We start from the raw sequence: 25,542 nt of genomic DNA, 5'->3' as shown, positions 1-25,542 counted from the left end.
CGGCGATTTTACTTCACGCCGAATCTCCGTTCCGCATGCCGTGGCTTGACCTTGTGTTCGGGGTTGGAATCTCAAGGATGTAAATATGAACACTATGAAAGGTGGCTTGATTCAGACTTTTAGGTTTTTGGGGTTTTCGACAGGAAACACGGTTTTCTGTCACTGAATCAGATTTCAGTGTTTGTTCGGAGTTTTCCAGTAAAAGTGCGTAATCTCATTTTCTTTGAGCGGCAGGGTCAAGTCACTGATGGGGTCTAATTCTCACCCCCCAAAAAATCAAAAATATATAGAATAAAAATTGAATTATTATTATTAGAAGTAGTAGTAGTAGTTATAATAACAATAATTATAATAATAATAATAATGATAAAAAATGCTGATGATAATAATAACAACAAAACCACTACTACTATAAATGCGACTACTACTGCTCCCAAAACTTTTAATAATAATAATAATAATAAATTGAGATGCGTACTACCAGTATCACAACTGATGATGTTATTATTATTATTTTTATCATTATTATTATTATTATTATTATTATTATTATTATTATTACATTTTTTTGTTTGTTTTGTTTTTTTTGTATTTTTGTATTGTTTTATATTTACTAACATCATATCACTATAATTTCTAGGATAATAATAATAATAATAATAATAATGATAATAATCCCGATCATAATATTTATGCCCAAAATCATAATATATAAAACTCTAAATAATTATTTATTATCTAATTACAATTAAAGTGGTGACAGACTGTGTTCATTTGTTTTTATTTTTTCAATTGAATATATTTTCACTTTTATGATTATTTTATTATTACCATTATTTTGTTGTTGTTTTCTGTTGTTGTAACAACTATTTTTTATCGTTGTTATTATTATTATAAGTAGCAGTAATTTTGTTGCGGTTGTTTCCGTAAAGCAGCGCCGGCTTTCAACAGTTCGCTTTTAAACCAGAGACACGAGATGTTGGACAAGAAGGTCCCGATAAAAGCGCTGCACTTAGTGGCGAGTTGCCGAGACTCGGGTTCGATGCGCCGCCGCGGCGCTAATGGCGGATCCTCCTCGCCGATAACCGCTGGCGGGCGCAGACGAGGCCTCGGAGAGCTCTACTTTTGAGGGCAGAGGGTGTTTACATTAAACCCCCCCCCGGCTTTAATTGCTAATCCGCCATAATGTGCTTGTCAACAGGAGACGGTCGGCGGCGCGGCGGCACCGAGGCCCGTATTAAATGTGAAATGTTGCTTCTCCCGGCGATTCCTAATCGATACGCTCCCCCGTCTCCTCCGCCTCTCAAGTAACATAATAATTATCTGTCTTTTTGAAAAACGCGCAGGAGGACGGGCGCTAAATTATGTATGGCCTCGTGACGCCGTTCGGTTCCCGGCGTTTTTTTTTACCCGTGCGTGGAGGGGGAAGGCGGTCGGAGGGTCACCTTCGCCCGCGGGATAGAGACGCTACGGCTGGAGGTGGTGACATGGAAGCCAGGAGATCTGCTTCTTGTGACGGACGCATGGAGACGTTCATGTAAACACACACTTCTACTGCTAACACATGATTGTCAACCTGTTGGTACATAAACACATCAACACCATGGGGACGGATAAACATATGAAGGGAGGGATGGAGGGATGGATGGCTAATGATGGCTGGATGGATAAATGATGGATGGATGGATGGATGGATGGATGGATAAATGATGGATGTATGGATGGATAAATGATGGATGGATGGATGGATGGATGGATAAATGATGGATGTATGGATGGATAAATGATGGATGGATGGATGGATGGATGGATGGATGGATGGATGGATGGATGGATGGATGGATAAATGATGGATGGTTGGATGGATGGATGGATGGATGGATGGATAAATGATGGATGGATGGATGGATAAATGATGGATGGATGGATGGATGGATGGATGGATGGATGGATGGATGGATAAATGATGGATGGATGGATGGATGGATGGATGGATGGATAAATGATGGATGGATGGATGGATGGATGGATAAATGATGGATGGATAAATGATGGATTGATACATGATGGATGGATGGATGGATGGATGGATGGATGGATGGATGGATGGATGGATGAAAGATACAGTAATTCTATAGACAGAAAAACACATAGATAGATAGATAGATAGATAGATAGATAGATAGATAGATAGATAGATAGATAGATAGATAGATAGATAGATAGATAGATAGATAGATAGATAGATAGATAGATAGATAGATAGAAGCGTCGCTGCAGAGGCTCCTTCTCCTAGAAATAGTTTTTATTGATTGGATTCAATGAAATGTTATTAAAGAGCCTCTTCCAGAAAGAGCAGCTCAGAGCTTTACAGTTTGAATCAGCCTCCAGGAATCAAAATCCTCCCGAGGAACCTTTTCGTTGTGTGTTTCCGGACGAACGTCTCACACCTTAAAAAGAAGAAGAAGACCTGGACGCCGTGGAAGTGAAGCTGCCACAGCTTTCATGGAATAATAAGATGGACCATCAGATGGTTGGAGTGTTTTCATCTCCTCCCTGCACGGCTTCACCGTGTGAAGAACCCCGTTAGCCGTTAGCTAGCGCCGCACTTATTCTGGGCTAAAGTGTTGATGTTCGTTTGTGAACCTTGGAGAACCCTCTGAGACGGGGCAGGACTGAAGAACTTGGACCTCTACGTCGCTGCTTCTGTCCGATTCACCCCGAGAAAACATCTGAAGGGTGACCAAGGTAGGTTTCAAAAATGTCTTCCTGCAAAGCTCATCTTCCAATTTCCACCTATGAGTTTTTAAGGAACCATGAAAAGACCTTTTCCTCAGAGTAAGATCTAGGATGAAGCTCCAGATCCTCGTTCCTACGCCGTCTGAGAACAACTTTGTTCCTGAAAAGTTTCTCAAAACTGCAAAAAAGGTCCAAGATTGAGTTGCGGCTAATGTTAGCAGTGTTAGCAACCGCAACATTCAAATGAATAGACAACTAGCAGGCGTGGGTGGTTTTCATTCCTAAAATTAAGTAAAGTTTTCCTCTGCAAAAGCCTAATATGCACGCACTTCATACATTCAGCAACGGAGGGAAACGTGTTCCCGGGGAAAATGTAATTATGACAGTATAAATGACATGTATCTGTATATCTATGCGTGATGATAACTTAATGTGAAATATGGAAATTCACAACGGCGCTGACTTTTAGCATTTTATCTGGGGGCCCATCTGCCTCGGCCCGCGCCGGCCCGACTCCCACTTCCTTTCACCTCAGTTTTCATTAGTCCCTCGTATGACGGTGATTTATCTGGTCATAACAATAATTCAATCTTAAAATTAAAAATAAAGCGATGGGCCGAGATTAGACGAGCCCATCTGCCTCGCTCGGTAGCGCTGGGATGACTTCATCCTCCAGAGGTGACCATGAAGAACCTGCCAAGCAGCAGTGGTGTGTGTCACGGGAGTCGTCCGCTTGATTCTCCTTTTTTTTAAGTGTTTTTGGTGACAAATATGTCTAAATTATAAATTGCTGCAAGAAATTTCAGGATATATTGTGGACCCTAAATTGCTCAGAGGTCTAAATGAGACGGGGATATGAAGTGCGAATGAGAGGGTAAACGGTCGTATATCTTTGTATAAGGTGTGCATGAGTGACTCAAGACTCGTATGCTCCAATATGGCTCACAGCAAGAAGGTACTAGGATATATTCTGATCTCTTACATGACGTGTGAATGAGAAGGTGAAGGGTTGTTTTGCCAAATGAGATGTGAATGAAAGTGTGAATGGTCGTATGTCTTTGCATTAGGTGTGAATGAAAGACTCAAGACTTGTATGCTCACAGCAAGGCTCACAGCAAGACGGTACTAGGTAATACTCTGATCTCATACATGATGTGTGAATGAGAGGGTGAAGGGTTGTTTTGCTAAATGTGATGTGAATGAAAGTGTGAATGGTTGTATGTATTTGCATTAGGTGTGAATGAGGGACTCAAGACTTGTATGCTCATATATGGCTCACAGCAAAAAGGTACTAGGAAATATTCTGATCTCATACATGATGTGTGAATGAGAGGATGAAGGGTTGTGTTGCCAAATGTGATGTGAATGAAAGTGTGAATGGTTGTATGTCTTTGCATTAGATGTGAATGAGGGACTCAAGACTTGTATGGCCCTACATGATGGCTGACAGCAGGAAGATGTTAGGAAAGACTCTGATGCTGTGCATGTTGTGATAATGAGGGGGTGAAGGGTTGTGATTCCAAATGACATGTGCATGAAAGGGTGAATTGTGAATAATCGTATGTCTCTGTATGACATGTGAATGGCAGACTCAATAGTTGTATGCTCCTATGTGGCTCACAGCAAGAATGTCCAAGGAAATATTCTGATCTCATACATGATGTCTGAATGAGAGGGTGAATGGTTGTGTCTCCATATGAAAGGGTGAATGGTCATATGTCTCTGCATGACATGTGAATGAGTGGCTCAATACTTGTATGCACCTATATTCTGAAATATTCTGACCTCATGCATGATGTCTGAATGAAAGGGTGAATAGTTGTTTCTTTACATGAAGTGTGAATGAAAGGGTGAATTGTCGTATGTTTCTGCATGACGTGAATGGGTGGCTCAAAACTTGTATGCTCCTATATGGCTCACAGCAAGAAGATCCTGGGAAAGATTCTGATGCCGTACATGATGTGTGAGTGAGAAGGTGAATGTTTGTGTTGCCAAATGACATGTAAATGAAAGGGTGAATGGTTGAATGTCTCTGTATGACGTGTGAACGACAGACTCAAAAGTTGTATGCTCCTATATGGCTCACAGCAAGAACGTCCAAGGAAATATTCTGATCTCATACATGATGTGTGAATGAGAGGGTGAATGGTTGTGTCTCTATATGAAAGGGTGAATGGTCATATGTCTCTGCATGACATGTGAATGAGTGGCTCAATACTTGTATGCACCTAAATGACTCACAGCAAGGATGCCATGGGTGACGGGAGGTGATTGGTTGCAGTTCTGAATGAGAGGGTGAATGGTTGTTTGTCTCTTTATAACATGTGAATGACAGAGTGCATGGCGGTTCATCTCTATATATATGGACATTTTATCTCCTGGGGGTCCAGGGTGAACCCCACCTTTAGCCCACAGATGGCCGGGACAGGGAGAGACTCCCACTCTGTACAAAATGGTACAGGAAATGAATGAATGAATGAATGCGTATTAACATCCGCACCTTTAGCAGGCAGTCATCTGTTAACCGGCTTATCAGTGAGAGAGCCAGTTCAGACACTCCAAATGAGCACCGCTTCATCAGGTTCGCTGTCAGATCCGACAAAACCTCCCCGTCTCCTCTGGGCTTTCTATTTTTAATGTCAAGTGTTCATTAATCCCGGCGTTGCGATCGCGGTAAGCGCATCCGATCGGCGCCGGAAAAGGCTTTTCCTTTCCATAACAGCGCTCAGGGTCGGTGTTCTCGCACTCTTGGTTTATCCCAGAACGTCCGAGAGACGGCGGCGCGACGTCACCGAAGCCACAGGAGCCGTACTCGTACACCCGAGCTGGACCGAGTCCTTCAGAAAACCAGAGGCCGGCTAGAAGATCTAGGAGTTTACCTGTGAGTCGCCTGACTCCGACATGCTAATTCCATAGAACGCCATTAAAAAAAAGGAAAAGAAAATTAGACTGACTCTTCGGAGTTTTGATTGACAGGCTCTTAAGGGTTTATCGCTATTATTACAATTAAGCATATCTAAAAATTAGTGACTGACTGATTAATTGATGGTGAAAACCGGTCCGAGCGGAGAGTCTGAAAACACATTAATGGGTTGATTGTAGAAAATCGCCATTGGTGGAAAATTTAATTAAAAGTACAAGAGTACCCCTACGAGTATAAAAATTCCCAGGTATCAAAGCTAACAGTTTCTGCTTGTAGTTTCTCAGAGGAAAATCACATATTATCGAGGAATTTCTTTTAAATAAAATAAAAAATATATATTTAAAAAACAAAAAAAAAAAATCCGGGATTATTCGAATCGCTGACTCAAACGGCGAAAGTGAAACGGACGTTTACAAAAAAGACAAAAACAAGGAAATTCCTATTTTACTGAATATTTACGCGATATCAGCCGTCTCCGGATAAATAACACAGTCACCGCCTCGGCTCATCACGGACACCGGAGGGGGGAGTACTTCAGAAAAAGAGAGTAAAATCAGATTTTCTGATCGTGCACCGGAACAAATCCGTGCGAACATTTTTTTTGTGAACGTCCTGCATGAGTTTGGACCATGGGAGGAACCCGGAAGAACCCCATGCAGAAGCAAGGAGAACATGGAAGCTCCACGCAGAGAGGAATCCAACCAGGGACCTTCTGGCTGCGAGACGGAAGCTAAGCGCTAAGCGCTAAGCGCTAACTCTCCTTGCTAAAATAAAAGTTATCCTGCGTGGTTGCTTCCCCCCCATCTTCAGCCTGGACAATGACCCACGTGTTGTGAAGCCTGAGGGTCCATCAGAATCAACGACGACGTCATCCGTCACGTTTTTCTTGTCATTCTGGATCTGGTTCTCTTCACCGCGAAGCGACGCGCTAGCTCTGGCTTTCTGCATTTGTTTTTTATTCACGTATTTGTGTTGTTTCTCGTATTTCGGGGGGGAATAACATTTAACGCTAGCGCTCATCCCCGGCCTAAATTCAGAAATAAATGATTGAATACCGGAATAGTTGGAGGGGAAAGAACACGGAGCGGCTGAGGATCTCAGAGGAGGTGTTGCTCCTCTGGTTCCAGAAGGGCACTTGTGGAGCGACTGAGGGGAAAACAAGAAAATGAGAGTCACTTTTTCCTTATTTTCTGACTGTCTGTGTGTTTACACTCCGTAAACCCCGGTCACAGCTGACAGGTGGGATGGCGGAGGTATGTGTGTGTGTGTGTGTGTGTGTGTGTGTGTGTGTGTGTGTGTGTGTGTGTGTTTGAAAGCTCCTTCAGGCTCCTCTTCCTCTTCATGCTTTCTAAATCGTGTCATCCGTGAATACATTTCAATACCGGCTATGGAAGCGGTCCGAAGACATGCAGGAGGTTTGAGTGAGAAGGTGAAGGATGTGGAGATGAATGAGTGAACGGAGAGGGTGAATGCATGAATGGGATGTGAATAAATGAATTTGTGTGTGAAGGGTTGTGTGTCTCCTTATGACATGCCAATGACAGAGTGAACATGAGAGGGTGAATCACTCTTAGCGGTGCAGAGGATGAATGAATGAATGAATGAATGAATGAATGAATGAATATATGGATGGATGGATGGATTGATGAATGGAAGGATGAATGAATGGATGGATGGGTGGATAGATAGATGAATGAATTAATTAACGGATGAGTGAATGAATGAATTAATGGATAAATGAATGGATGAATTAATTAATGGATGAGTGAATGAATTAATTAATGGATAAATGAATGGATGAATGAATGAATGAATGGATGGATAAATGAATGAATGGATCAACGAATGAATGAATGAATGGATGGATGAATGGATGGATGAATGAATGGATCATGAATAAATGGATGAATGAATGAATGAATGAAGTGATGGATGGATGGATGGATAATGAATGGATGGATGAATTAATTAATTAATGGATGAATGAATGGATGGATGAATGAATGGATGAATGAATGAATGGATGAATGAATGAATGGATCGATGAATTAATGTATGAATTAATGTATATATGGATGGATGGACCGGTGGATGGTTGGATGGATGGATGATGAATGGATGGATGGATGGATGAATGAATGAATGAATTAATGAATGAATGAATGAATGAATGAATAAATGGATGAATGAATGAATGAATGCGTGCATTGGGTTATAATTAATAAACAAGCATTGTGGCTTCCCTTTGCAGTTCTACACAATGCATGGAAATGCTGATTAAAAAAAAAACAAACACGCATGTGGCACACCGGAAATAGGATGACCACATTTATTGGGTGATTTATTTCAGTTCTAATATCTTTTTTCTCTGTAAAAGTCTGGGGCCAAACTTTCTTTTCTGGGAGCAATAAAGGGTGGCCACTTCCGCCGTCTCCTCAGATGCTATGCTAGAGAGAAACGAGCTACACGCTTCTTGACTTCCACCTGCTTCACACGGGTTAGTAAATCACCCATTGAGAACGGATTTTATTTGTTTTTAGTCAAGAATTGTTTCGGTGAGTTTTGTTTGAGTATTTGATGCTGTTTTATTTTGTGGATCTGTGTTGTTACACAAAGCAGATGCTATGCGAGAGAAAAAACAAGCTACCGCTCTTCCACCTGCTTAACACAGGTAACATTTTTGTTACTGCGCTCATCACCCTTGAGACCCGTAACACACACACACACACACACACACACACACACACACACACACACACACACGGGACGAATGAGTGAATGGTTATATTTTCTACGTGATGTGGAATTGAAGGTTTCAATGAAGAACTGAGCGGTTACATGTCTCTATAAGCGTTGTTGAGTACCATGAAAAGTGCTATACAAAACCTATGTATTATTATTATTATTATTATATGGCCTCTGAACATTGTACATCCATGTGACGTGTGAGTGAGAGGGTGAATGCATGAACGTCTCTATGGGATGTGAATGAATGAATGAATGAAATGTTTTATTTTCTACGTGTAATTGACATAAATGAAGTTATAAACGCGACATCTGAGCAAGTGAATGTCTATGACACGTGAATGGCTGAGTGAATGGGTGTGTGTCCTATGACATGTCAGTGAGAGGGTGAATCATCTGTATCTACGTCAAACTCAATAGTGACAAACAAGCAGAGAGTCATGAGGAAAAGTAAGTGTAATCTCAACAACACTATGGCTCAGTTGTGTCTTCTCACTTTCTGCATTTTGTTGTATTTTTTCACCATGGTGAGTCTCTGGCACCCAGACTTGCTGCAGCCGCACCAAGCATGCAGGTTTCTAAGTAACCCCGAGGAACGAAAAAGAAGTTGTCCATTTGTCTTGGAAAACCCTTCACTCCGTGTCCGTTTTTCTCTTTCCTGACAGCAACATCTTGCCGACGGAAAAGCAGGTCCATTTCTAACAAGAAGTAAAAAATGCTGTTAACAGACCCGGAAGCCGCATGGCTGCATATCTGCTGTAAGTTGTGACTCACACAGTGTTGTACCGTGTTGCTAACACCGACTAAAAAAGTGCAAACCTAGCAGACGACACAGGAACTGCATTTTTAGTTTAAAAAAGTAGTTCACGATTTTTATGCCGGACCAAAATTCAAATTGTAGATTTATTCCACGGGCCGGATTGGACCGCCCGGCGGGCCGGTATCAGCCCGCGGGCCGGACGTTGGCATCCGTGATCTATTTGGTGTCAATGAGAGAGTGAATCCCTGAGTGCAGGGTCAGCGGTGCAGAGAATGAACAAATAAATGCATGAATAAATGCATGAATTAATGAATGAATAAATGAATGAATAAATGCATGAATTAATGCATAAATAAATGCTTGCTTTAGGTTATAATTAATAAACATGGATCATCCCTCTGCAGTTCTACACAATGGATGGAAATGTTAATTGAAAAACAAAAAAAAAACAAAAAGTGTTGTTAAGGTTAAAGTACTCACAGCAGTTTGTCCCCTGAAACAGACTAAGAGAACTTACACACACACACACACACACACACACACACACCTCTTAACAATTACTCAACAGCGGGTACCACGGTGTTTTTTTAGTTAATGGATGCCTCTTGAAAACAAAATTGTTGCCTTATTCAGCGTCTCTGTGATAGCAGCTGATAACTCCTCGGGAGGCGTGCCTCTGACTCCCTGCCCTTTCCGTCTCCAGACATTATCCGCTCAGCTTTGACTCTCTTAGAGCCACAATCAATTCTGAAGCGAGCGCTTTTCCCTTAAGATTGCCCTGACAAAGGTCCGCGCCTCTCATCTCCAAACGCTTTTCATATGGCGAAGAATCAGTCAATTATTTTGAGGCAGTGCAGCAGCCAAGGATTAAGTGACTTAGGAGAGCAACCCCCCCCCCCCCCCCGTCCTCGTCCTCGTACCCGCCCGTCGCTCCACCTCCGCCCCCGCGGCTTGTAGCCTCGGAGACTTCCACGAACAACAAGGTCTGTCAGGGCTGATTGCAGCGGCGCTCGGGCAGATAAGTCAGTCTTACTATTATCCCGTGTCGGCTCCGAGTGCCAAATTACAAGTTTAGCCCTAAACCCCTCGGAGTTTACTTATGAATGTCTTAAGCCACTGGAGAGATAGAAAAAAAAAAAAAAAAGAAATCCTGTACCGAAAAAAAAAAAGAAAGGGAAGCAGAGAGACGACCACGGTCGGAGGGTCGACAAAAGGCGCGGGAATGCGCATCGGGGAACCCGTAGCGGTCCAGGAGTCCAGGACCGTGATGGTCCGACACCTTCGCAGGGCCGCCGTGTAAAGGCGGCGTGTCTGAGAACACGGATTTTCGGAGAACCGACTCCATTGTGGATTTCTAGACGGCAGACGGAGGCTGTGACCGCAGAGCCGAGCTTTGACCCTTAAAGTCTTTGTCCGCGTTGCTACAAGGTCACCTTGTGGGAGGAAGATAAAAAAAATCCCTCCGAATGCAAACGGATAGCGGAGCTGTTTATGTGCATCTCGCACTCCCACGGGCGCCGCTGCCGCCGCAAGAAGTCGTTCTCCATTCTGGCCCAAAAGTGTTTATATGTCCGTTTTATATTTTGTGATATTGGTGTAAACCTATGGAAAGCACCTTCTACATCAGCGAAGCTCCTGGAGTTAGTGGACGGCACCGGCTTCAGTGGACTCTTCTCCGGGGGGGACGCCGACTACGGATTCGGGATGGACCGCCGAGCGACTTGGTGCGCTTCTAAATGCTGTGGAAGTGTGGAGATGGTGGTGGACCTCAAGAAGAACCCTCCATCATCCTGAGGAACTCCCCGACAGGTGCCGTGGAGTCGATCATCTCCCGGGACCTCGAGCGAGAGCTGAAAATCAACTCCCTCACAAGCAAAGCGCAGCAGAGGACGTTGCCAAAAACGATGATAATGGACCTCTACACCCGCTCTGTGGAGGTTCTCAGTCGTCCAGGTGGTGGTGAATTCTTCTTGTCTTGGCAACTGGACTTGAATTTCGAGCCACCACGTCAGGACAGGACTCTGAGGTCCACCTACGCCTGAAGGACAAGGGCGGTTTGTTCCAAGACACCGATGTTCTGGCCAGAAAGAACAGATGGTTGGAGGGAGGAGTCAAAGAAGGCATCTTTGTCAAAACAGATAAAGGAAGGGCCTCAGACACAACATGTCACAAACCTAGAACACCCTCCTGGGATCAATACCAAGATGGACCAGGACCTTCTGCACCTTCCAAACAACCAGGAAAGATCCACCAGCAGAAGCAGCCTCGCAAACGTCCACACGAGCCTCAGTCCTTGCGATGCAACAGGTTTCACTCCTTGTTTAGCTTTATCTTTTCACATTCCAATCCAGGTCATCGGCTGAAACATCTTCAAGCGAAGACGTCCAAGCCCAGAAGATTTCAACACTTCTACACCTCCGTCACCAAGTCGATCCTCGCCAACCCCGTCACCGTCTGGTTCGCCGCCGCCAGAGACGAGGACAGACTGCGGCGGACATCGGCTCCGCAGGGAGGCTACGATCTACCATCTCCACAGGACCCGGACGCCTGCAGGACCTGCGACCTCGCAGGCTACATCTTGGACCTTCTCACTCAGGACATGGACTTTTCCAACCGCTCCTCCCCAGCAGGAGGCTGGCTCATCCAGAAGATCCCCCACTGACGCTGTCCCAACCTCTCGGTCGCACAACTTGCCATTTTGCACCACCAAGAGCAATCGACCAAAAAATGTATTTCCTGAGCACATGGGGTAGCAGCATCAAAATTGCGAACATCAAGACAAAAAAAAAATAAAAAAATAAATTAAAAAAATAATAAATGAAAAATTAAAGAAAAAGGAAAAAAAAAATCAATTAAAAAATTAATAAATGAAAAATTAAAGAAAAAGGAAAAAAAAAAAAAAGAGAATAATATGCACTGCTCAAAAGAAAAAAAAAAAAAAGAGAACACTAAAATAACACATCCTAGATCTGAATGAATGAAATATTCTTATAAATACTTTGTTCTTGACATAGTTGAATGTGCCGACAACAAAATCGCACAAAAATGATCAATGGGAATCAGACGCACGAATCTCAAAATGAAATTGGAAAAACACACGTAACGTCCTTCAAACAGCCGGGCGTGGGATTTATTGCATTCGTGTTTTTCTGTTCAGCACCAACCAAAGCAAATTCCTTGTCGCTGTAAAAGTACTCGAATAAAGCAATTCTGATTCTGATTTTATGATTTCCCCGCGGAGGGACAATTAAAAGTAATTTCTATATAAGCGCCATCTCGGCGCCGACGATTCCCCGTCGGGTTTCCGTCGGAGACGACGTGGAACCGGTTCCGTCCTCACCAGGGTTCAGATCCCGTTCAGATCCTCAAAAGCGAACCTTGTTTACCGCCTCCTTTGCGTCGTAAATTTCTGTTTAATATGTACGGAGTCTTTTTACGGCTACATATTTCAGATGGGTGTTTAACGCGTGCAGTTTATGGGCGGGGTTTTTATGGCCTCCATAGCTGCGCTTTTATGTATTAGATGTTAATATCCTTAGATGGTGATTCACCGTGATCTTACTTTGCACTTTTCTCACTTAATTACTTCGCAAATACAGTTTACGGTTATTAAAACGCTGAATCTTTGCATTCATCCGTTCATTCTCTTTTATTCCTCTGTGTCGTTCACATATAAACAGAATCGCGACCGTTCGTCACCCTGTCATCCACACAGCCGAATAAAACCATTCATTTCCTCATACGTACGTCGAATTTAAAAATAAAATCACGAGAGTCTCGGGGAGTTTCCGGCGAACCTGGAGAAGCTCTTTAACTCCGCGCAGGAACAAGAACATGGAGATGGAGACGGAGGTGATTGAGCGTCCGAAACGTCCATTTGTTTCGGGCGTTTCGGGTATTTTTTTGCAAAATCACGCGCGTTCAATCATGAGCCCATCCTTTGCATTTTCGCCGTGAAATTCCAGAAAATGAGTTTGAGCTAAAAGGCCGCTTTGGCAAGGTCATAAATCAACTGGAAAATCCAAAGGTAACCCGTATTTAACGATTCCTTATTTTTAATTTTAATTAACTCTTTTATTCGCCGGCATAAAGTCGGGGTCAGTTTCCCAAGTCGCATCAAGAGTCGCTCTCATTTATTTTTTTCTGCATTATTTCTTTTTTTTTTTTTTTTATCCCCACATCATGTGCTCCTTTGCTCCCTCCATTTTCCAGTGATTCAATTTCTCCCGGCCTTCCCTCCTGTGTGATTTATGACTCCTCTCTCGCAATAAATAACGAGAAAATAGTGTTTTGTTTGTTTTTTGTTTTTTCGCTTACCTTGCCCACGTACTGCGGGTCGGATCCCATGTACTCCTCCAGGACGAAGAACTGGTTCCACACCCAGCCCCTTTTGACCCGCTGAAACGCCGCCGCCCCGTTCCTCATCAGGCCCGCGGAGCTCCTGGCGTGCGCCCTCGCCGTCCGGCTCTGTCCCAGCGGCGTCGACGGCAGGCGAAGGGAAGAAACCCAGCCTTCTTTGACGAGAACCCAAAGGAACAGCAGCAGGCAGTTCCTTGTTAGCATTGGCGATCTGTGAGGTTCAAGTCCCAAAGTTGAAGTCCGATGGCGCCGGTTGAGCCACGTTGAAATAACTGGCGGGGGGGCGGATCGATGACGAAGGGGCGGCGGCGGCGGCGGCGGCGCACGGATGCGGCGAGTCCCCCCAAAAAAAGCCGGGTTTATCGGGAGACGCTTCAGAAATGTGAAGAGTTCATCACCTGCAGGAGAAAACAGATGCTTTGGTTCACAAGGAAGTTCCTTAAGATAACAATTCCACAATTGGGTTTGCATGGTAATTCCTTTTTTCTACCTTAAATGAATCTTCCCCCGTTTAAAATAATAAATTAAAACTCACAAAGCAGGGAAATTAATATCGTGATAATAATATCGCGATGCTTTCTCCTAAAATTAGTCACGAAATAATAGCGAAGCACAAAGTCGGCGTATTATTATCGCGATATTATTATCACGATATTAATATCCCTGCTTTGTGAGTTTTAATAATTTGTTATTTTATACACCAACTTTGTGCAAATTTCAGGAAAAAGCTTCTTCTTTCTGGGTTCACCGCTTGCCCAGGATGGGTATCCAAAAAAATACAGATCCAAAACGATGCTACACAGGTGAGATGTTCGCACCGGACCGAGGATCTCCATCGATGTTCGAGGCCGCGAGATGTCCTTCAAGGTGAAAGCGTCACCGTTTGAGAAGATGCAGTCCTTATGTCCTCTATTGTGAGTCGCTTCGGATAAAAGCGTCTGCCAAATGTAATGTAATGTAAAAGATGCAGCGGCGTCTTGAAGCGTATTGGAGTTATATCGGAGCTCGCTTGGCCTGTTCCGCGCAAATTTGGAATTTTCATTTTCCTGCTCTCGTATCCACATCGCGATTTTGTATTTTGAGGATAAAGAAATAAATTATAAAAAGGGATTTTTGGGGCTGTTGTGTTTTCATTCATTATGTCGACCGCCCGTCTTGTGCGACTGCGGCCCGTCGGACCCGTCATTGTGCGAAGGTTGGGTTTTATGTCAAATCATGTCACGATATACAAGAAAAGAGGTTTGAAAAAAATAAAATCCAGTCAGCAAAAATAAACAGTTTATGTGTAAAAGCCTAAAGGTTATGTAAAATAAATGAATAAACTTTTGGTGCGCTGATTTTTTTTCAAACTTCTATTCTGTAGACTTTTTCGATCCAGCCGTAACCGGGCAGCGGATGATGCTTGTTTTCATTTTCCGTTTTCTAGCATATTTGGACCTACAGCCGTGCACTGCCGCCGAAACATCTGTCCAATCCCGCTGTTCTCCAGGCTCCTTCTGGACTTTGGCAGGAACCCGAAGAACCGGGGGGAAACGTGGCGAGAACATGCTAACAGCTCACAGGAAGATCCCCCGTTGGCATGGAAGCACCAACCCGCTAGCCGAGCGGCCGAAGCGCTAACGGCGGCTTCGGGAAGCCGTCCCTGCAGGATAGCGGATCATAAGGCGCCGTTACCTCCCGAGGGAACACCGCTTGTTTTGGGGTGTTTTCTTCTGTGCCACTGTTTTCCACTGTTTATGTTGCAGGTCTTTCAAAGCGTCCGAGAGCAGGATTTTTATACTTAATAAAAACACGCTATATGTCTGTAACTTGTGTCTGCATACTTTGGTTCGGTCTCACAGCCTGAGACAGGGACCTAAAGAAATCGTTCATATTTTCTTTTTTTCTTCTCCTGGCCATGTTGTAGTAATAATACTAATAATACTAATAATTTGTTTGGAGTGCGCTTGTGGCCTGCGACTCTGGTGAGTTAGCCTTTTGCTTGTTTTTTGATTTGGGAAGCCGGCTTATCGAAGCGAACCCGATGGCGAGGTGTCTTACACACCCTCAATTGGTACGCTTTGAAGATGCGCTTTAGAAGGTGCAATATTGATGAACAGATCTACTTTCATACATAAGGTCCGCCTCCATATTTAGTGCACAAATCATACCGTGAAAAGATAAGATAAGATAAGATAAGATAAGATAAGAACAACTTTATTAATCCCGAAGGAAATTGTTGTGCCAGAGTTACAGAAAATATAACAGTAATAAATAGTAAAAAGAAAAGGCAGAATTAGAAATAAAAATAAAAACTATAAAGTGTCTCAGTGAAACTATAAAGTGTCTTAGTAAACAAGTGATAAAACTATAAGTGTCTTAGTAACAAGTGAGGGAAGGAGTGCACAATAGTATGATGAAAGGAAAAATTGTAGTGTAGCTGTTATGAAATGAAATATTGCACAGTTCTGAATATTGCACAGTGAAATGAAATTTTGCACAGTTTTTGTTTTTTTTTTAGGTTAAAGATTTTATGGTTGCCAAACAAAACAGTTCAATGTTGTCCTTTAACTGTAGCCATCTCACTTTGTTCCCTTGGAAACTCTGCTTGGTCTACTTTACTTGCCGCAGTTCATCTACTTGCTTCCTCCACGTCCATCCATCCATCCATCCATCCATCCATCCTCCCCCACTTATCCAGACCCAGACCTCCTTCTCCAGCACCACATGGTCCAGCTCCTCTGGTGGGACCCCGAGGCGTTCCCAGACCATCCTAGAGACATGGTGTCTCCAGGGTGTCCTGGATCTTCCCCTTGGTCTCCTCCCAGACGGACATGCCCGGAATACCTCCCGTCCAGGAGGCGTCCTGACCAGACGACTCTCTCTAAGGGAAGAGTCGGGCCACCCTGCGGCCAAAACTCATTTCATGCGCTTGTATCTGCGATCTCGTTCTTTCGGTCACTACCAACAGCTGGTGACCACGGGTGAGGCTAATAACGTGGATCCACTGGTAAATTGAGAGCTTCTCCTTCTGGCTAAGCTCCTTCTTCACCGCGACAGACCGCTGCAGAGTCGGCATCGCGGCAGATGCTGCGCCGATCCGCCTGTCGGCCTCCAAATCCATTTTTTGCTCGCTTGTTAACAAGAACCCGAGATTCATTAACGTCCGATTGTTTGGCGACTGCTCTGTTCCATCATCTCCTGCGTGACGGATAGCCTTGAGTTTGAATCCAGTTTCGTCAGCATGTCTCTTCACAGCTGCCACGTTTGGGGGTCCTAAGTAATATTGTGTTGAAGCGCAGTACGTAGCGGAGGTACTATGTACCGTTCTGTGATTGGTTTATGGTTGCCAGCGACGGCGGACACCTGGAGTTACTGTGAGGTTGGAACAACGTCGTATTCCAGCACGACATAATTAGGTATCTAACGTTGACTGACGTTGCAAATCATATTCAACCAAGGACCGACTTCAGCACCCGTGTCAGGCGGGAACACTCCGACAATCAATCAAGCGTCGCAGCTAGGTCGCTTCCCAAAGTCAAACTAAAACATGTTGACAGATGTTTGAGTGCAGTGGACCACACGACATTGGTTGGAGGTCTGTAAGCACAACAAGAATTCACATATAAGGCGCACTGGATTATAAGGCGCACGGATGATTATGAAAATGTAAGGATTTTAAGTGCGCTTTATGGTGTGAAAAATACGGTCAGTGGTGGGCCGTCAGGGCCTGCAAGGCCTTCTCTGCTGGCCTAAAAAATATCTGAATTACAGATGTTAATAATATTTTGTCCACGAATACTTATTAAATAATTCCAAATAGTCTGTTCACTGCCTTTCATAGCTTTTCCCCTCGCTGTGCCGCTTCCAGACATGTATTTCCATATAAAAGCATTTAACCAATCACATTTTAGCCATCATCTGTTGCCAGGCAGGGTCAAAGTCAAAGAACTCTCCCTTGGGGGAGGGGGGGCCTGCACAATCGGTTCTGCAAGCCCTTTACGCAAAAAATAAGTGTTGATGACGCTGCTTCAACCGATCAGACTTTGAGTTGGCAACATCAGAGCCTTCATGCAGGCCTCAGCAACGTCAGTGTATTCACACCCTCTGATTGCACAGTCAGAGAGTGGACAAGTGCATTAGCTAGGAGAAGCTTACTAGCGAGAAATATAGTTGTGTTTGTTTTATATCGGTTTTGTCAACCCACAATTCGGACCACTACTGAAGGCCGAGATGTGAAATGCCGGGGCGCCACTGAATACGCCAGATGGAAAACCGGTACGATGATATGTGTCTAAACCCCAACTATTACCGTGTGTGTGTGTGTGTGTGTGTGTGTGTCGAGCTTTTGCCACCCGTCCGGCGGGTTGAGGACCTCATGGCTTCGGCAGGGCAGAAGGTCAGCATCTGCAGTGGATTTAAGCGGCACAGGAAGGATCCGGGCCTTAAATCCCCCGAAAAATTACAAGCGGCTTTCTCGGCAAGACGCTTCGGCGACCCGTACGTCAAATCGACATCTAGCGTTTGAGATGTCGGCGGCTCACAATAACTCCTTTAATACATTTCTCCTCCTCCCGGACGTCTCGGCAGAACCGAGCGCAACGGAGTTGACAACCAACGGCCACGGGAGATTATTCCGCTTACCGGAGGTTGTCACTTGATAGACGTTCGCGCCACAAAAGATGCAACTCGCACAAAGAGAAGAAAAGATTAAGAACATATAATCCATCTTGCAGACGTACAGTTGGAGGAATCATGCGATCCAGCATCCGTCCGCTGTTTGTGGATGTCAAGGTGTTGTGGAGGCCTCCAGCCTCCTGACAGAACACGCCATACTTTGCAAAAGGGATGTTTCTCGGAACGAGATCCAGCGCGTCGAGCTGCCGAAAATACTCCTGAACACCAAAGTACGACACTTCTGTTCCCTGTCAGCGAAAACTTAGGACGGGGGAGAAAAGATGATTACAGATGTTCCTCTCTTAGGATAGTTTTTTTTTTTTTTTTTTTTTTTTTTCCCAGAAATGGGTTCATATGTTCATTTTTTTTTTTTTTTTTTGGTATCTTCAATGAATTTTCCCCATTTAAAATATAGAAAACAAATGAATTTGTTTCACCTAAAAACTCACAAAAACAAGGATATGAATCTAGAAACATCCTCAAAAAGAAGGATATTGTTAGTTTATGGAGAAATCAAAAAAGTAAAATATTGGTGATAGAAACTGAGCCAAAAAACCTACGTTTATAATGAACTTAACATTACAACAAACGTATGATAATCAAATTAAATTAAATTGAACCTAAAATTTCAATAAACGTATGATAATTATTTGATAAATATCAATTTAACATGAAAATGAACCTATGATGATTATAATCTGTAATATATCTTATAATTATAATATGTAATATTATAATTATAATACTGATATGATAATTAAAATAAAATTTACTTAACATTACAATAAACTTATGATAATTAAATTAAAATGTACTTAGCATTACAATTAACATGTGATGATTATAAATTAAAATTAATTTAACATTACGATAAACTTATGACGATTGAATTAAAATTAATTTAACATTACAATAAACTTATGATAATTAAATTAAAATGTACTTAGCATTACAATTAACATGTGATGATTATAAATTAAAATTAATTTAACATTACGATAAACTTATGACGATTGAATTAAAATTAATTTAACATTACAATAAACTTATGATAATTAAATTAAAATTAACTTAAAACTACAATAAACGTATGATCATTCTTAAATTAAAATTGACCTAATATGACAGTGAACATGTGATGATTATAAATTAAATTAATTAAAATTTCAAAAAACTTATAATTAAGTTTCATTATAAAGTGATATAATTAATAATTAGTTTAAAATCAACAACAGTACAATAAACTTATTATGATAATTAAATTAAACTTAACTTAGCATCACAATCAACTTATCATGATTATTAAATTGAAACTCAACTTAATTAACTTAAATTTTACTTCAGAGTTTTTGTTTTCTTTGCTTGTTGTTCACTTTTTTTCTTAAGGCACTGATATAATGGAGTTTTCGTTTGCCTATTTTTTAAAATGTTACAGAAACTGAATCCTATGTTGTTAAACCGGGCCGACGTTCGGCCAGCAAAGCACCGTTTCTGGCTGTTTCCCCTCAATTTCCGATATCCGTAATTTCTTCCGTTGTCAGAGGAAGTGGGACGCTGGAAGCTGCGAGGTTGCGGGAATCCAGAAGCCCAAATAAGGAAATTGATTGATTGATTGATTAGTTACCAGCACCGCTGCACTCGGGGTTGCAAAGGAGCCAATCGCAGCTGCTGTCACTGGACAGGAGGCGGGGCTAAATCACAGCCAACAAGTCTTCAAGCTCATGTCCGTACAGACAAATAAAACCGTTCATGTTCCTAAAAGCGTGCAAGCATAATCCTCATTGGCGTGTCAGTCAGACGCCAATTATTGACATAATTATTGACATCAAATAGCATGTAAATACTGTTAATTTATGTATGATAATCACATCAATTACTGACATAATTATTGACATCATTTACATTTACATGATTTTAATGTATGCGTTATAATCGCACCCGCTGCTGTTTTGCACTTCTGGTTAGATGCAGAACTGGCTCGTACTTGACAGCAAAATCTATTTCTGAGATCGTCTCCGTTAGCGGGTTAGCGGGTTAGCGGGCGTGGAAGGATGAGGAAGTTCTACACCTGAGCTTCTCGCCTTCGTAAACCCAAGGAGGAAGAGGCCGGAAAGCTGCAGGTGGCTGCGCTCCAGCGCCGGATCTAAATCATCTGCCCGTGCAATTACATGGACGCAAACATTCTGGGGGAAAAGATTCAGCAATCACTTAAGCTCACTCGATAAATCTTATTAAACCTGGAGATAATGGTAGTTTTACACCAATCCAGTCGTGGAAAATAAATCTCATATCGGTCTCATTGGTGTAAAAGGTACGCAAAAGCGACGGCTGTCGGATTGGATAAGAATGGGAGAAAACAAAATGCAAAGGGTGCCGGTGCCTCCGGGGGGCGCAACAGAAACTGGGAAAGAAAATCACTTTCAATATCATTATAGTAAATTAAACTTATTACTGCTGACTTAAAATGGAAAAGAAATGAACATGGATTCAAATGTAATGCAGTGACCAATAATTATAATAAACATCTTCTCCTTTGGGTTTTTCCCTTCAGGGGTCTTTGCAGAAAATCCACCTTCTCCATCTAAAGCTATTTTCTGGATCCTCCTCTCTCACGCCAACAAACCTCAAATCCTCTCTCAAGACGTCCATCTCATCGAGACGTCCAATTCCAGCATTCATCTACCAATATATCCATCCTCCCTCCTCTGTCCATGACCCAACCATCTCTGACCTTCTCTCCAGAACATCTACCATGTGTCGTCCCTCTGATGGACTCATACCTGATCCTCTCCGTCCTGGTCGCTCCCAAAGAGAACCTCAACATCTTCATCTCTGCGACTTCCAGCTCTGCTTCCTGTCTTTTGGTCATTGTCAGTGTTTGTAGATCATCTCACCAGTGTCTCCTCCACCTTTCCTTTTATTCTGGCTGATGTTCTCCTATGTTTTCGTACCCCTGACACTTTTCTCCACCCAGTCCAACCTGCTTGAACCGTCTCTTCACCTCTTTTCCACACTCTCCTACGCTCTGGACTGTTGACCCCAAGTACCTGAAATCCTCCAGCTTCTTGATCTCCACTCCCTGTAGCCTCACCGTTCCACCCGAGTTCCTCTCATTCACACACATAAGTTCTGTCTACGACTAACTTTCAATCCTCTCCTTTTCCAGATCATACCTCCACCTCTCTAGATTTTCCTCTACTTGTACACTGCTCTCACTACAGATCACAATGTCATCTGCAAACATCATGGTCCATGGGGATTCCTGTCTAACCTCATCTGTCAGCCTGTCCATCACCACTGCAAACAAGAAGGGCCTCAGAGCTGATCCCTGATGGAGTCCCACCTCCACCTTGAACTTCTCTGTTCCCCCTACAGCACACCATACCACTGTCTCACAGCGAGCATACATGTCCTGCACCAGTCTAACATACTTCTCTGCCACTCCAGATTTCCTCATACAATACCAGAGCTCCTCTCTTGGCACCCTGTCATATGCTTCTTCTAGGTCTACAAAAATGCAATGCAACTCCCTCTGGCCTTCTATCTTTTCGGTCCCCTGACACTTTTCTCCACCCATTCCAGCCTCCTTGAATCCGTCTCTTCACCTCTTGTCCACACTGTCCTACGCTCTGGACTCAAGCGCCTGAAATCCTCCACCTTCCCGATAACACCCAATAAGCCCCTTCTTGGATGAATGAATTTGTAAATGTTTTCATAATGCATCATTATTGTAAGTATTTATTCACTTTTTTTTATTTAGTGGTACAGCTATTCATATGGAAGTTCAGATATATATTTTTTTTTCTTTCCATATTATCTATAATTATTAGCATCCAAATCGGGTGCCATATTAGACGAGGCAACGGTCCCCTCTGACCTCCCATGCACAGGACGTACAGTAAGGCACGACAGCGCCACGCTAATTTCATAACTCCTCGACATTATTGCCTCTGATTAATCGCACGGGCCGGGATCGTCGGGGCGTCGGCGCTCGGCTTACTTCCACGAGGTTACGCCGCTCCGACGCGTTATCTCTGAAGCTCTAAATGGATCTGCAAAAGTTCCACGGAGCAAAATTGAGAATTATTTTTGACGTCCCCCCTCCGCCCCCCCTCCGCACAGGTCACTTCTCATTTAGCAGCGGCGTAATGGAAAACGACCGCTCCCGTAATTCCTGCAAACTCACGGCCCGAGGAGGCCCGGATGCATATTCCATGAGGTGAGCTCATTAGCATATGTCGAGATCGGGCCGCGAGCTCTGACCCGGGTGTCCGTGTCGACGTCAGATAACACAACGGACGCCGTTGACGGTATTTCCCGCACGTCGCCTTCAATTATCAAAGAGCATATGGCGAGCTGATCCGCCGGAGAACGCCGTCGCCCACCGGAGTCTCCGGTTTTCAAGGCCGCCCTCGAAACGTGACGGATAAGTCGTCGTCGAGGAGGAAACCGACCACGGTTTTGCTTTTTTTTTTTGACTGGAAAAAGCGTTTGTTTTTTCGAGACGTCACGAAATCAAAGAGTTTATTTTTGTTATTCTGAGAAGAGAGACCTCCCCGATTCAGCCTGGGATTAATTAATAACCACGGGGAGCACTAAGGAGCGCTTTCTTAATATTGAGAGGCTGGAGACGGCGCAAAATACATATTTAAATTCTAAACTAAGGATAGCTTGAAATGTTAATCTATTATTAAATCTCACTGTGGAACACAGATGAAGATTCGGTCCCTCCAATCGCGAGTTCGCTCAAAGACGATAAAGGCTGAATGACTCGAGTTATTTGGGTAAAAAATGTCTCTTCAGTGAATTTAGCGTTGACAAGTCGTTCTTTCAGCATCTTCAAATATCATTTTGCTGGTGTCAGTGCTGTTTCATTGCCTTATAATAATAAATTCAACTATATCAAAAACAAAAATAATAATAATATATAATTATCTATATATTATTCCTATAATAATAATAATTATTATAATCATAAGTTATTATTATTATTATTATAAGAATGTGTTATTATTATTATTATTATTATTAGGTTTATTAATACAATTTATCATGCTTCCCTGTGTCATGAGTGTAACATCATTCTGGTTTTTCCAACATAAATTACAGATAATGATAATAATACAAAAAAAAACAGATCATAATAATTAATTATCATTATTATTATTAGTATAATTATTATTATTATTACGTTTAGTTTTATTATTATATTGTGTCATGAATGTAACATCATTCTGTTTTTTCTAACATAAATTACAGATAATAATGATAATAGATAATAATAACACAGAAAGAAACAGATAAGTTACACAATATTATTATTATTATTATTACGTTTATTAAGTCTATTATTATTATATTTATTGATATAATTTTTCAAGCATCCTTGTGTCATGAGTGTAACATCATTTTGTTTTTTTTTTCAGCATAAATTACAGATTACAGGATAGCAGGGTTCATGATGCTGAGCCGATTAATGACTAACTAATTTATTCACTCATTTATTTACTCATTGATTCTTCCCTGAGATACGGTTTGTAACTGAATTCTGGGTATTTTGATAGAAATCACACGTCGCTCCAGAAAATAAAAGGAAAATCTCCAAGTCAATCACACTTGTATGAAATGAAAGTGTCCACTTAGGAAGCAACACTGATTGATTTGGACTTGTTTTAAGGACATTACATCAACATTGGATCAGCCTGGAGTGTGTGTGTCTTCCACTTTTATTTGGAGTGTGACTCCAAATCCAGACCTCTACGGGTTCATACATTTGATTTCCATTGATCATTTTTATGCAATTTTCATGTCAGTGCATTCAACTGTGTAAAGAGCATCGTATTTAATAAGAGTATTTCATTTATCCAGCTTTATTTTAGTGTTCCCTATTATTCTACTTTTTCTTTTCTTTTCTTTATTTAATTTTTATTTATTTTTATTTTTTTTCTCTTTTTTTCTTGATGTTCACAGTTTTGATGCTGGGGAAATATGTGTTTTTTTTCTGATCTGATTCTAATTTTGATAAGTGATAATAAAGTGATAAGGCGTTGGTGGTACAAAAAGACAAGTTGTGCAAAGAAGCGCAACCTAGGGGTAAAATATAAAAAATAGTGTATTTAAGAAGAATATTTCATTCATTCATATCTAGTGTGTTATTTTAAAATAAAAGAGAAAAAAATAATAAATTAAATAAAAATAAAATAAAATAAGAAAAAGTAGAAAAATAAGGAACACTAAAATAAAACTGGATAAATGAAATACTCTTATTAAATACGATGTTAAATACCCTTTATTTTTTTGAGCAGTGTATATTGCACAGTAGCTTTTTTCATGGCATTTTATTTATTTTATTTATCAATTTACTTATTAATCCTCTATAATTAATAATTTCCTCTATACTTCCTCTATATCCTCTATAGAGGATATCCTCTATAATTAATATATTAATTATATATTCATTTTAAAAGAGCCATTCATTTATTTATTTATATTCATTTATTTTTTATTTTTTTTAGAAATTATTCATTATTCCTTGTCAGATTGATGTTTCATGGATGAGGTCTTAACCTACAACACTAGAAATACAAAAAGTGCTTTTTTTTTTTCTTTTTTTTTTTGAACAAACCGTGCTTGTAGGTCACATCCAGCTGCTGTTTTTTTTTTAAATAAAACTCACGCTTCTGATACGGACAAATGTTTTGCGGTCGGCGGCGCGACCTCCCCTGACCTCCAACCCGGGCCGATGAGGAAATATGTGCACTTAGGCTGATGAAAGGAAGCGTGAGGAGGAGGCGGGGGGAAGGGGGGGGGGATCAACGCCGAGATGTTGTTTTCGCTCCGACCCTAATATCGTGGAAACCCTCCGGGGAGAAAGGTGGGAGGCGAGAAGCGAAGGTGGGAGCGATGTAATGAAAATGGGAGTGTCGGCGCAGCTGCCCGGCCGGCCACATCGTCGGGAGCCGCTTATTCCTCCATCGGCGTAATAAGGAGTAAATAAAAACGGCAGCGTTAGACGGGGAGATTCACTTAAGGATGCATTATGTAGTTCAAATACTCGAGTTCAAAAAAAAAAAAAAAAAAAAAAAAATAAGATGCAGGTTCTTTCTAAATGTAAATCAACGTCGGAGATGAAAAGCAGCGGGAAAAAAAATGACGACGATATTGCGTTTGCCTTTCCGTTTTGAGTTTGCAGGGTTTTCCCTGCGAGCGGCGCGAACTTCCGATCCCTGAACAACGGGAACGTTAATACGATCCGATGAGTCAGCTTCACAACTTTTCTTTCTTTTTTTTTTTTCGTACATCCCACGCACATTGTGTTAGAGATGAGCCAAAAAAGATGCCTTCAGCTCACATTACGTCT

At 42.0% G+C, this 25,542-nt stretch overlaps 1 protein-coding gene across 1 annotated transcript in view; it reads right to left on the bottom strand.

The window, feature by feature from the left end:
- Window positions 1-25,542, bottom strand: part of LOC147231581 (cadherin-12-like) — a 198,338-nt gene that overhangs the window by 100,070 nt on the left and 72,726 nt on the right. The window contains exon 2 of the mRNA XM_086150468.1: window positions 13,485-13,924. Coding sequence (XP_086006594.1) covers window positions 13,485-13,730 — 246 coding nt within the window. The 5' untranslated portion in view covers window positions 13,731-13,924. The remainder of the gene's footprint in view (window positions 1-13,484; window positions 13,925-25,542) is intronic.

Source organism: Fistularia commersonii, chromosome 8 (assembly GCF_037954325.1).
Source record: "Fistularia commersonii isolate RoL2024-O1a breed Wild chromosome 8, RoL_Fcom_v1.0, whole genome shotgun sequence".
Taxonomy (NCBI): Eukaryota; Metazoa; Chordata; class Actinopteri; order Syngnathiformes; family Fistulariidae; genus Fistularia; species Fistularia commersonii.
This window is presented reverse-complemented; position numbering and strand designations above follow the sequence as displayed.